The sequence below is a fragment of the Adiantum capillus-veneris genome, chromosome 23, assembly GCF_014529385.1.
Source record: "Adiantum capillus-veneris isolate H3 chromosome 23, ASM1452938v2, whole genome shotgun sequence".
NCBI classification, from domain to species: domain Eukaryota; kingdom Viridiplantae; phylum Streptophyta; class Polypodiopsida; order Polypodiales; family Pteridaceae; genus Adiantum; species Adiantum capillus-veneris.
The window spans coordinates 8,527,904-8,541,350 of record NC_140953.1 but is presented as its reverse complement, the minus strand read 5'-3'; the positions used below and the strand labels follow the sequence as shown (position 1 = coordinate 8,541,350).

Sequence of the window (13,447 nt, the reverse complement as noted above, 5' to 3'; positions counted from 1 at the left end):
AGGATTTGCATGAGAGTTTACTGTCTTGTCGTCATGAGCTAGAGCAAGAGGGAGGGCAAGTTATGCCTTCTTGAGAGACCTTGGGTGAGTTTATGGTTGAGTCTCTACCCATACAACACGAGGGAGTGAGAGCACTACCATTGGCGTATGTTATTAAAGATGCTTCACAGGTTATTGAGTCAAGGAATCCATTGGTTAATGATGATATGTTTAAGTTTGGTTGTGAGACCAGAACATACAAAGGGATGATGCAGGTGAAGGATGCCATGGTTGAGGATTCTACTATTTCATTTTATGAGAAAGATGTGTGTGAAGATAGGACACAGAACCTTGATAGGTTAAGGTGGTATACCTCTACTCTTTTTTATGCATGCTTGGTTGAGGAGGTTACAATTGATGATTTCGAGGGAATATTGAATGAAAGTGTACCTCTTGAGAAGTTGACAAGTTACCCAAAGGTCTGTGCGCAATCTGGCACCTTAAAGTGGCCACCAATAACGACCATCATGATGAAACATGTGTTAATTGTGAAGACTTTGAGGAAGCCAACACATGCAACCTCATATGCGGCCCATTTTTTGGTGGGAACGAGTTAATGAAGTGTGCCAACTTCCGAAGGGAGGCCATGCACGTGAAGGCGATGGCGAGGCAACCAGCAAAGTACCATCCAAGAAACCATAATTCGAGAGATTGAGGCCGATAGGGGAGGCAGAGGAAAGCACTGGGGAAACAACAGAAAGGGACCGCCACCTGGAAGGGGGACGTAGTGGAGGATCCAGCAGCGCTGATAAGGTAGGTGACTTTGAGCAGCAATAAGGCTGCGTTATATGAAGGAAGGGAGCTGTGACAAAAGAGCGCTGGGAATAGGAGGCCGGGAGCGAATGATGAGGCAAAGCTTTCGAGGTGCAGGAAGGGGGAAGGAAGGTAGCTGTTTGGCAAGGTGTAGGTGAAGAGCCGCCATGAGGATAAATCTGTGAGCGCAAGAGAAGATATTGGAGAGGATGCGAGTTCGGGTAGTATTCTCAGATCAGTTCTGAAGAGAGGAATACTTAAGAGAGAGGTTGCTTTGTTTGGAGCTACATGACAGGGTTGTATACAAAAAAAAAAACAAAAAAAAAAATCCTCTTTCTTCAGAATGGTTTGTATAATGGACTTGAGTTTTGACATAATGGGTTGGAAACCAAGAGCACAAAAGACGCAAACAATCGAAGCGTCTCAGTGATAGACAAAGCCTATTGGAGAAGCTAAGTCGAATATAACGTGATGACAGCCTTGTGCAAAGGAGAGACATCAACTCTTAGTCCTCTGTCACTGAATGGAAACAAATAAGACTCCATTTTGCGAAGTAACTGCGAACATCCTCACTTCACAGTATATCGTAGGAAACTGAGTTTGGTCCTCCCCATTACCATCTGAATGAGCTAGCATGTACAGATAGTTTTCATATGAAGCAGAGGCATAAGATCATGATGCCGATTATCTTGATTACCATCATTTACTCAGCAACCACACGCTCAAAAACGGGGACCATTGTAGCAAATGAGGAGACCAGATGATTTTTTTTGCAGCCTAAAACAAGGAGCAGCTACAAAATCTTTGTTGTACAACCCCTCTGTACAACTAAGCCCGTCCTTACATAGAGAAGAGGGACGATGACATATAGAACAATTGCCGAGCTCTAAGGGAATAGGTCTCACAAACGAACCCAAAAATTGCTCGAGCTTGAAAGGAATGGGTCTTATATAAGCACCCAAAAGATAATGGTACTCTTCACGAGCAAAGAGAAATAAGCTGCCAAGCAAGTATCATGGCAGGTTATCCAGAAAATCCTCGATTTCTGCTCTCCGATGCAATGGATCTGACAGCCCCCGTAGAGTATTCTGTGCCCTGACGTCCGGTTCAAGACCTGATGAAACCACCTCCTGGAACCAATCTTTAGCTCTATCTAGACCAACATACTTCCCAAACGCCTGCAGCATTGTCGTAAACACGGTCTGATTGATTTTTATTTGCTTTCCTATCATTTCATCATACTTCTTCATCATTGCATCCAAATCCCCTCTGTCTGCATAGCCCTTGATTATTGTCCCATAGGTGACAATATTTGGCTCAATCTGTGCTCCTTTCATCCTCTCAAAAATCTTTTCAGCTTTTGCCATGTCGCACGCATTCACATATGCATTCATCAGGGTGGTGTATGAATGTACATCCGGGCTGCATCTGTGCATCCACAAGAACAGACAGAATGAGAAGCATCCCCAACTGGCGCAAAATGCTGGTAATAAGACATGACAAGGTACAATAATGGTGCCAAACTCGCTTTTAAACATGAAGAATCCACGAGGAAACTTACTTATCACGTTTCATATCTTTGAGTACAGCTTCTGCCTCAGCAGGCATCCTGCAATTGGCATACGCATCCAATAGGACATTGTATACCGTGCGGTTTGGTCTGCATAAGAACCATAAGCAGTTAAAAATGACTCAGCTTGGCCCCATAATTGTTATGGCACGAGTAGCTGGAGAGCCTTTCAAAAGACAGCACCTGATTCCAGAGTCCAACATCACTTTGAAAAAATACTGTGCCTCTTCAGCTCTCCTGGCCCTAGCAAAAGCCCCTATTCGAGCAGCATAGGTGATGACGTCTGGTTCAATATTATTGCGCTGCATCTGACATGAGCAAAGACCTGTCAGATGTCAGAAAATCTTCCATCAGAGCACCTCATTAGCGCTCAATCAATCCCATTTTGTGAAATATCCTGTAATTAATGACCCTCACACCAAATTTTCCAGGAAATGGGTATACCTGTTTAAAAACACTTTCTGCAGCATCTACAGAACGCTGACAAGAAAGCAAGGTATTGAATGTCACAATGGAGAGAGGGATTTTCACAGCCTTCATTTTTCGTGATAAATGGAGAGCTTCGTCTATCATCCCGCGCTTTCCATAGGAGTGAATCATCAAGTTACACAATTTTTGGTCAGGCTTAACAATGTTGTCCGACTCCATGTCCTTGAATATTCTGTCTGCATCTTCATACCTATGTCCCTAAAATAACAAAAAGAATCCCAACACATAAAAACCACTTGAAATTTTATTTTAGTCCAAGGAGATATGAGCAATGGGAGCCTGACTACCTTGACTAAGGCACCAATTATTGTCTGATAAGTGAGTGCCGTCGGTTTTGGACCTTCTTCAAGCATTTGGTTTAGAATGCCCTCTGCTTCATAAAAGAGACCCTTATTCCCATATGCTTCTATGAGAGATGTATAAGATGCCACATTTGGTTGAAATCCGGCCTTCTTCATGCTGTTTAGAGTTTTTTTAACTTTCCCAGGCTCACCAATCTTTGCATATGCAACCAATTGAAGATTGTAATCAAGTTCGGTAATCGTCCACCACTTTTGATGCTTGAGCCATCCAATGATCTACCAAAGTACAATTACAAAGTTAGCAAGCTTTACAATGCATGGTGTCCTGAATTTCCTACAACATATGCTTCCAAAACAAGGCGACATGTTTGAGCAAGTTTTATCACCTGCTTCCCAGCTCTCACATCCCCTCTATGATTCTTGGGCTCTAAGCTTCATTGGCAACTGTAATGGCATAGGCCTCTCTTGCTTCGGCTCAATGAAATTGTGCAATAAATGGAGCAGCCAATTTGCACAAAGCCAGAACAAAACGTGGCCAACTAGACTTTTAACCACTAGGTTTCTAATCTTCACAAATACAAATACGAACCTTCTCTGACTCTAGAAGTCATAATCACCCCTAAAAGACAGCCTTTTAGATCAGGACTCGAGACAGATTTTTCATAAGTTGCACGAAACGCCGTTTTAGACCCATTGGTAACCGCGAAACCTTTCCTGGCATTTCTGATTTTCAGGAAGCTCGTTATGGGGCATGTAATTTTTTGGGGCCTTTTCTTGAGCGAAACTTGCATGGATTATTTTGCTGCTGATTCCCGAATTCGTTTTCTGCACCGCGACTCTGCACACTGTATACTACACACTCTTTTGAGCAATTTGGTGGTTTAATTGAGTATGAGTCTGGTAAAGCTAACCCTGTTGCAGATGCGTTAAGTCGCAAAGGACAGATTCTGGCTCTTGAGTCAAGATCCACAGTTTCTATTCAGGGCAAGATCCACAGTTTCTCTTTCGACATCATGAAGAACCAGTATGCAGATTCCGAGTTTGGTAAGCACTGGTTGCAGGCTCTTGCTTCCCAAGGGCCCAGCAACTATCTCATTCTGAAGGTTTATTGTATTTTCGTCACCGTCTATGTGTGTTTCCTTCTCTCAAGACAACCATATTGCACGATGCTCATGACTCTCTCAGCGTGGGCACAGGGGAATGAACATCACTTTGGAAAAAATAGAAAGATTCTTTTATTGGCCTAAAATGCGAAAAGATGTGATTTGTTGTGTCACATAGTGCACCATTTGCCAAAATGGTAAAAGCTCCTCGGGGTAAGCAACAAGGCCTCTTGCTGCCACTGCCTATTCCCTACGGGCCTTTTCACGACATTTGTAAGGTGCAGCCGAATGAATGTTGTATTTTCTCAAGATGAGTGATCCATATTTCCTCAAGGTTCCTTTTAGTTCTTATGGAAGGGAGAGCCTTCCGTTCTTTATGGAGAGTGCTATGATCACGAACTAAGTGAGTTGATATTGTGCGTGCAAGTGTATGAGACTGAGAGAAAGAGAGAAGAGAGATACGACACCAAAGACATTGTAAAACCCTCCTCCGAAGGCCCCTCTCTCGTTGGCGAGAGTGGTCTACGATTGATTGCACAAAGTGGTACAATGATGATGCATGGAAACTGATGCACTTGGGACTAAGTCAATGACGACGACGGTGACAACGACGATGACTTAAGGGCTGAAATCGGTGATCTTCTATCTTCTGTCCACAAAGATGCTATGGCTGAAAATCTGGGACTGCTTGGGGGTGCTGAAAACGCAGATCTGGCTGCTGTTTTTGAGGCTGAAAAACACTGATTCGTCTGCTGTTTTCGGGGCTGAAAAACGCTGATGTATCTTCAGGTTTATGGCTGCGTTTTTGCTGCTGTACTGGAGGCTGGAAACGCTGCTTTGCTGTTGCGACAGAAGGCTGGAAACGCTGCCTTTCTGCATCTTTGAGGCGATCCAAAAACGCTAGGAGTTGGTGCTGTCGTGGTCCAACCAACAACGCAAGTAATTGCAGCTTGAGGGCAATCTTGGAAGCGCTAGGCTGTAGGAGATCTATGGCGGTCAAGCAATGCTGAAAAACGCCAAGTGAGGGGAGGTGTCTGGCGATGAAGAAAACGCTAGGCTTATGGGGGTGCTTGAGGGGTTCTTGCTAAGAGAGAGGGAGTACCTGTTGCTTGTGGCCTGTTGTGCTCCTTGCTCATCTGCCAAAGAGTGCTAACTTGGGTTTTCTTATATATTAACTTACCCAATTTGCCCTACTCAGTTCCCAACAAAAGTCACTTAATAAATAAGTGAAAAATGTCAAAAATAGGAAAATTAGGCTAAAGTCACTGGAAAAATCTCCAAACTGACTCTGATGGAATCTGATGTGAATGCTTATATGCTTATGCGGTGTGCAACCAGAGGATATGCATCTACACTAAGTGACTGGGCATGCACGGTCTACGAATAGACTCACAAAAGTGCCAGATCACTTCTAATCTAGACTGACTGGACTTGACGGAAACCCTGTTATGGTGTAGCTTGTCCACGGACACATAGGGTTGGATGTGTCACGTGACAACATTTCTATGGATTTTGTGGACTAACCTTCCACTTAGTTTGCATTCAAGGAACACTCAATGTTTGACAATTGTTGACCGTTTCAGCAAATTTTGCATGTTGATTCCTTGTAAGGCCACAGTAATTGCTCAGGATGTAGCACGGTTGTTCATTAAGCATTGGTACCCCCTCTGTGGTTTGCCAAAGTCAATTGTTTCAGATAGGAATGTTAGTTCACGTCCAATTTTTGGCAGTCAGATGGTCAAACAGAAATTTACTATCATTTGGCTTTTGATGTTTCGAAGTCATATGTGCATGATCGACAGTCTCATTGGGAGCTCTATCTCCCGTTGGTCCAAGTAATTTTGAATGACTGTTATTCCTTTGCCATTGGTAGAACTCCGTATGAGGTAGCTTTTGATCGTCCGTTCTAGTCACTTTTGACTCACTCGATTAGTCAAATGCTTGATGCCAATGATAAAAGTTAGTCATTGGATGAGATTTCTGAGAGTGTGAAGCTTCGGCTAAGCAAGGCTCACGAATCTTACTCACGACAAGCTAACAAGCATCATCGAGATGTTACTATCAAGGAAGGGGATTGGGTCTATTTAAGAATCATGAAGCAACGTCTTAAGCAAGTAGGAAAGAAGTGTCCTAAGTTGTCTTTCAGAATGTATGGTCCATTTCTTGTCGTTAAAAAGGTCAATAAGATTTCTATGAAATTACAATTGCCTAACTCATGGTCAATGCACAACCTTTTCCATGTTTCTTGGTTGAAAGTGTTTCAGGGTACACCTCCAAAGGACATTTCCAAAGAAGAAGAACCAAAGATCATCGACAAAGCTGAAGTCATGAAATTGGAGCAAGTGCTATTGCATCGGTTTCACCATTGCTCAAAGAAGCAAGTGCGACATTACTTTTTGAAGTTCAAGGATCGAGGAATCCACGAGGTAGTGTGGGTCGATGAAGTGTTTTTCAGAGATTATCCAGAGTTGTTGGCAGACTACAAGGAAGCCATGCAGCTCGGTACCAGTACCTCACTTTAAAAAGGAGGGGATGTCACGTGCACATCTAACCCTATGTGCATGTGGACAAGCTATCTCAGGTCTAGGGTTCAGGTTAGCCTAGGAAGTATTCTGGCAACTTTGTGAGTGCAGGCCGTGCATGTCCAGGCACTTAGCTTAGTTGCATATCCTTTGATTGCACACAGCATAATCATTAGCATGACATTCAGTACCCATCATGTCTCTTAGGTAATTAGCCTCTTGTTCATAGAACAATGTCGGTAAGGCATACCTTCAGGAAAAGGATTGGCTTTGAGGGCTCGGTCTAGAGGTCTAATAGGTATCTTCAGAGACTGTTTTCTTATTCGAATACTCATTTACTAAAAATGATATATTGTTTCACCAAACCAATGAGAAAAAGGACCCCTTTTCAATCCTCCTGGTTTTTGGGTCAAGAAATGGAGGATTTGCCGGCTTTACGCTAAAATGCATGGAAATCTGTCGGTTTTTTCGAAGACAAGAATGAAATCTAACCAAGATTTTATGATATTGGCCAATGAAAAATACACTAAAGTCGCTCTTTCAAGCACGCAAATATTTAGCATCAACCAATTCAATGGTATAACGTTGTTGTTGTCAAGCATTTCAAAGGAATGCTTCTTTTTGAAACTTATTGCAATTTACAATCGTTTAAGCCCATCATGCATGCAGCACTAGGTTCTTTTGAGAAGTTTTCCCTTGGAGGAGGGTTGGAGACCATCTGGTATCGTATTCTTCTCTCTCTCTCTCTCTTTCTCTTAGTCTTAGCACTTTCATTCACATTAGCATTCACTTTGTTTGTGATCACTGCACTCTCTCTCTAAAGGAACGGAAGGCTCTCCCTTTCATAAGTAAAAGGAACCCTTGAGCACAGTACGAAGCACTCATCTTGAGCAATAACAACATTCACTTCCGCTGCAACTTACAGCCGAGATGGTAGGGTCATCATTGATGGCAAGACCATCGCATAGGGACTCGCGGCCTATGAGACACATGAGGAGATTCACATTGTGGTTTGGAGTTGCAATGGGGATCTATGGACACATCCACAAAGGCTTGAGGAGGTGATGAGAAGACGGGACCTCATTCTCCTGACAGAGACACATGAGGGCCCAAGGCGGAGTCTACCGAGGATTCATGGCTTTCAGTGGAAGTCCTCAAGTCACGTGCACATCTAACCCTATGTGCATGTGGACAAGCTGTTACTCCTACTTCTGGGGTTTAGGACAACCTAGGCAGTGTTCTGGCACCCTTGTGAGGCATTTAGCAGCCAAGTATAAGCAATTCACTGCAGACGTGTCATGCCAAGGGTAGGACTAGACGGGCACGGCCCGGGCAATGTGCCGGACACACATGCAGTAAAGGGGTCTATATATGGAAGAGGGCCAGGGGCCTATATATAGGATGGTTGGGAGGTTATTCGCATGTCTGTCTACCCGCTGGTCTAACATTGGTATCAGAGCAAGGTGGAGAGGAGGGGACAGCAGGGAGCTATGGAGGAGGGAAGCATGGCGTTCTCTCTGGAAGCATGGCTCTCTCTCTCTCTCTCTCTCTCTCTCTCTCTCTCTCTCTCTCTCTCTCTCTCTCTCTCTCTCTCTCTCTATGGAGGAGATGAATTCGGTGAAGGAATCGGTGAAGGAAGGTCGTGGCCCTCATGCTTCTTTGCATGGATTTGCATGAGTTTGCATGCGGTGCCATGGAGAAGAGGAGGATGAAGTCGAAGCACGGGAGTCGGCTTCAAGCAAGCGGGGTTTTTGACTCAGGAGGGACCCGCAGGAAGCCACCCCTGTGTCGGGAAGGGGAGACGAGTCGAGGTCGACCATAGCATGTTTTTTTCGCCTCGTTGGGCTCGCGCTGGGCTGACAGGGTGAAGTCGACTCTGCGCCAAGCTGCATGGAACCCTTCGGCGACCTGCAAGACGGATTTTTAACTCTCCCTCGTCGCCTGTGTCTGCCGCCATCACTAAGGAATTTCTTTTTCAATTTTTTTTTACTTTATGCTTGGCCGCCCACGAGCGCCCAAGGGCAACCCTAGGATCAGGCCAAGGGCAAAGCCCCACGAGATGCATGGGAGCCATGGCTCCGGACGGCAATGAGATTCAAGTACAATCTCAGCAACAGGGGAAGATCGACCGGAATTTGCTGCACAAGAACTATGCAAAAAATCTGAAATCATAGTTACCGGGGAACGCCTATATGGGGCCTTGGAACGCCGGAACGGCGTTCTGGCCGGTCAAAAATTCAGGGAACACGTCGGAACGGACTGCCGTTCCGACAGGCAGGCCATCACCGGAACGGACCGGCTGGAATGGGGCAGAACGGCCCGGAACGGGACGGAACGGCCGGAACGGCAGCAACGGGCAGAAACGGGCAGTTTTTCAACTTTTAAAAATATAGCTGTTTGGGAGATTTGGGCAGCCAACGGCCATTTAAATTTTACAGCCCTATATAAATCCCCCCTTCACCAAAGCATCAAGGAAGTTTGAAGGGGGCCATCTCTCCCTTGCTCTCAACTCTCGAGTCTCAACTCTCAAGCCATAGGGGCCTAGCCTCTAGCTCTCAAGCCATAACCTCTCTCTCTCTTGGGCTAACCCTCAAGGCTCAAGGGTCAAACTCTCTCTCTCGGTCTCAACTTCCAAGAGGTGAACCGTGAAGCCTCTCTCTCGAGTCTCAAGCTCTCTATCTCAACTTCTCATTGCTCAAGCCTCAAGCAAGAACGGAATCAAGCCTCTCTCTCTCTCTCAAGCCCTCTCTCAAGCTATCTCTCTCTCTCTCAAATCCTCAAAGATCAAGCTCTCTCTCTTTCACGGATAATCCATGGCCTCTTCTTCTCGTTCAACCCCCTCCGTTCATGCGGGCAACACTCAAAAGGCGAAGGAATGGTCGTGGTGGGATGAAGTGACCTCGGAGGGCACCTTGTCGGCGGCGGGAGGTTCTCGTGCATGGGGATGCAAGCTATGCTCTTACACACGGAAAGGGGGGCATGACAAAGTGAGGGCACACTTTCTTCGAGTGCCGGGACATGAGGTGAAATTTTGTGCCAACGTAACCATCGAGAAGAGGAAGGAGCTCGAGGAAAAGGAGCTCGAGAGCGATATGAGGAGATCCATGCGCTTTGCAGCTCGAGGTGGAATTCATATGCCTCTCCTTTACACGGGGCAGCGTACATGGTGGATCCAGAGTTCCAAGGTGCAGGGCAAGAGACAGATAGGGAAGTCATGAACCAATTTACAAAGATCTTAAACAAGATGGTTCTAGACAGAGATGGGGGACGCATTGTCAGAGATCAGCTGAGACAGTACAGAGAGATGCGGGGGTCATTTGGCAGTCCAGATGCTCAGATTGATCGCAGGAAAATAGGTTCAGTGCTTTGGTGGGAGGACTATGGCTATGATGGCCCTAAGCTTCAGAGATTGGCGATCCGTATTCTCAGCCAGTCAGTTAGTACCTCATGCTTGGAGCAATTGTGGAGTACCTTTAGCCACATTGCTTCCAAGAAGAGGAATCGGCTTGGAGTGGAGAAGGCTAATGATCTTGTCTTCGTCAGCGCAAATTTGAAAATGCTTTGCAAGAGTACAGACAAACAGACAGATCCTTTTACACAGTGGGAGATGGAGCAAGAGGCTTCTCAGGCGGATGGAGATGCACATCCACCAACACCAGGTACTTCATCTGTGGCTGAGATCGAGCCGGACCTAGACCTTGATGATGAGGAATGGGAGGATGTGCATGATTTACAGCCGGCTACTACGGATTGGGAGGCCTCTCAGGCTAGTGGCTCTTGAGTCTTGAGTCTTTGCCATTTATCCTTACCTTTCTGTATGGCTGCTTGAGCCTTGCCCTCTTTGCCATTTGTAGCTACTAGCATCTTTATGGTATTTGTCACCTTCAGTCTTTTGGTATTGTGGTCACTGAAGTCTGGTTTGAACTTTGCCCCCCTTTGGTTTTTTTGTAGCACCTTGGCCGCTGGCGGCCCTTGAGGCTTGTTACTATGTTAGCCATAATTAATTCCAAAGTGTTATCTCTGACTACTACTCTTGCAATTATTTGAGAGCATTGTGTATGTACTATGGAAATTGTGTTTGCTCATTGTTGTTCATCTGGCTATGTACTCTGGGCGCCTCACATCCCAATCAAGTCATAATAAGGTTTAATGGTCTTCGAATCGTGTTTTTTGTGGGTATTAGAGTCAAAGGACTCTAATACTACTTGTATTCAAACACATAACGCTAAAAAAAATAATATTTGGGTGTTTTTTTAGCCTGCCGTTCCGCACCGTTCCCGTTCCGGGCCCATTCCCGTTCCCCCGTTCCGCAGGGAGGCCCGTCGCCGTTCCCGTTCCGCGTTCCGGGTAACTCTGTCTCAAATACTCCATATCTTGAATTTCAAGGCTACAGTCGCTTTGCACGGCAATCGGCAAGAACTCGGCCATCACGATCACGGCCTCCAGTTTTTCTTTTGAAGCCCCCAAGAACATGGAACTCTGAAATTCTAATGCAAATGCAACAAATCGGTACGGCTACGACATGTTTGGCCTGCATGGTCATGCACCATGCAAGATATCAACACCATGGGATGTCGATTCGGGTGATTAATGAGAACCATTGTTTGGTTGAGGGATCAACATCAAGCACGGCTTGAGTATACAATCCCTCGACACCACACGCGAGTCGGCGGGTAATTGTTGATACAAAGGTAACTCAGGCAGGGCCTGTGACATATTCGATTACGGTATTCGGCAAGGCCGACCAGTTAGTATAATTTCAAGTAACTGTTTACCATCAGATACTTTCCAAGGGCAAGGCTCCCTAGAGCGACACTCCAATAAACCGGTTTGTGTCTTACGTCGGTTGTTCAATTTTGATCTCTCCTCGTTGTGCTATCTCGAGGCGGAGAAAAGCAAGATTTCTGGGAGCACGGCTCCATGAATTGGATGCATACTCATTTCCAAGCCATTGCAGCTTGCTAAGAAGCAAGCAATATAGAAACATTGACATCCACAGCTAGGAGCTGAATGCAATGTTGACCACCATATGCAATTTCGTCAAGCAAAGGTTGCTTTGAACAAGCAGTCAGTAGCAAAATTTAGCAAGGCCGTTTCCCTCTGAAATTTTCACAAGGTCAATTTTTTGTACATGATCGACAAGGTTGATTCTCTTTGCTATGGCATCTGCCGTCCATCGCATTTGTAGGCAATGAGGCCAGATGTAGTTCTATGAAGCAAGGCTTCAATTTATTCATCTTGCATTGAGACTCCCCACGTTTGGCATATGCTATGAGCATACAAACTTGGGACGGATTTGGCAAAATGTTTGCAGATTCTTTCATTCCGTATACGACGGATGTATATGATACAAGAGGACGAATATACATATGCGACAACTCTCTCTCGCACGGCAGATTTGGCTATGAGCCACCTTTACGCGAGCTTTTCCTTTGGAATTTCATGAAGACTGGTTTCAGCAACAACTACCAGGTTAACCAAGTTTAAGTTTTTCTTGTTTTTTTTTTTCTATGTTTACACTTTACTTGGCAATTACTGTCATTGTGTAAAGCAAAGTGCTTTGGCAATTTTACATGAAGCACGGCTTCTCCCTTGTGCCGAGATACTGCCATTGATTTGGAATCAAGGGCTTTGGCACACAAGTTTGGGGAACTGGCAAAATAGGGAATGTCAGCTCACAGAATCCCTACCAGTTTATTCTGTGCAAGGCACTTATGGTTTTGGTTCTCACGCTTGAGACCGTTATAGTAGCCAAGGGCTTACGTTTTTGCATGCAAGGCATGTTAAGCAGGTGGCATGGATTCCACCACTTTATGCATTATGCTTCCGCTATCACACTCGCAACTCTGTCAAGGACAGACTAAGTGATGGATTGTTGAACCTGATGGTTGGTTGCTATCAACACCCAACAGCACTAAAAGGAACCTAAATCTAGGACTTATTTCACAGGCAAAGTGCCAATGCTAAGTCATTTTCATACAATCACGACCCTGCAAGGCAGGTAGATCAAGATGTGGTTGTGTTTATCTGTTACCTCTCTCAATGAGAGAGTCATAGCAGAAACTTGTTGCATGCTTATAGGATACGCTGCACGTTAGGCATAAGATGCACACGAGCATGGCAATCAACTATACACGTCATAGTCGTTCAAGGAAAGTTCCGCAGCCCAGCATGCTCTTCTTCTCTCTCGTTCTCTCTCTTTAAGGGAATAATGAAAATCTTCTAAGAAGCTTTTGATACGTGTTTTGCTCGTGAGTCAGCCTGAGCCAAGGTGCTCTAACTCTCAGCTAGCACGTGGCTAAGATGCTACTCAAATTAGTCTTCATCGGTACGTCCATTGAACACTAATTTGCACAAGGGCTATGAGCCACACAGGCTAAGAGCCATTGTCAGGCCAAGGGTAAGACCCAACTATTGGCATTCTTTGGGTGATTGTTTTCAAGAGTGAACAGATCTACCCAGGGAAGTATACATCGACGTTAATGGACAAGCAAGGGTCTTGTCATTCAAGATGTTTACAGTGTCATTTTTGCACTACATGTTTTCAGTGCGACACTCAAGTTGAGTTTTTGATAAATCTTCAACTCACAGCAGCTGATCTCTACAAGGAAGTATATATGCAGTAATCAGTTGAGACAGCATGGCTGTCCACAAGAGCTAGGCAGTTCA

At 45.1% G+C, this 13,447-nt stretch overlaps 1 protein-coding gene across 1 annotated transcript in view; it reads right to left on the bottom strand.

Annotated features, from left to right (window-relative positions):
- Window positions 1–1,374: 1,374 nt before the first annotated feature.
- The window catches only part of LOC147427392 (uncharacterized), a 35,759-nt gene continuing 23,686 nt past the window's right edge, over window positions 1,375–13,447 (bottom strand). The window contains exons 3-7 of the mRNA XM_086497313.1: window positions 3,139–3,429; window positions 2,807–3,049; window positions 2,546–2,670; window positions 2,354–2,452; window positions 1,375–2,220 (exon numbers count right to left, since the gene is read on the bottom strand). Coding sequence (XP_086353439.1) covers window positions 1,806–2,220; window positions 2,354–2,452; window positions 2,546–2,670; window positions 2,807–3,049; window positions 3,139–3,429 — 1,173 coding nt within the window. The 3' untranslated portion in view covers window positions 1,375–1,805. The remainder of the gene's footprint in view (window positions 2,221–2,353; window positions 2,453–2,545; window positions 2,671–2,806; window positions 3,050–3,138; window positions 3,430–13,447) is intronic.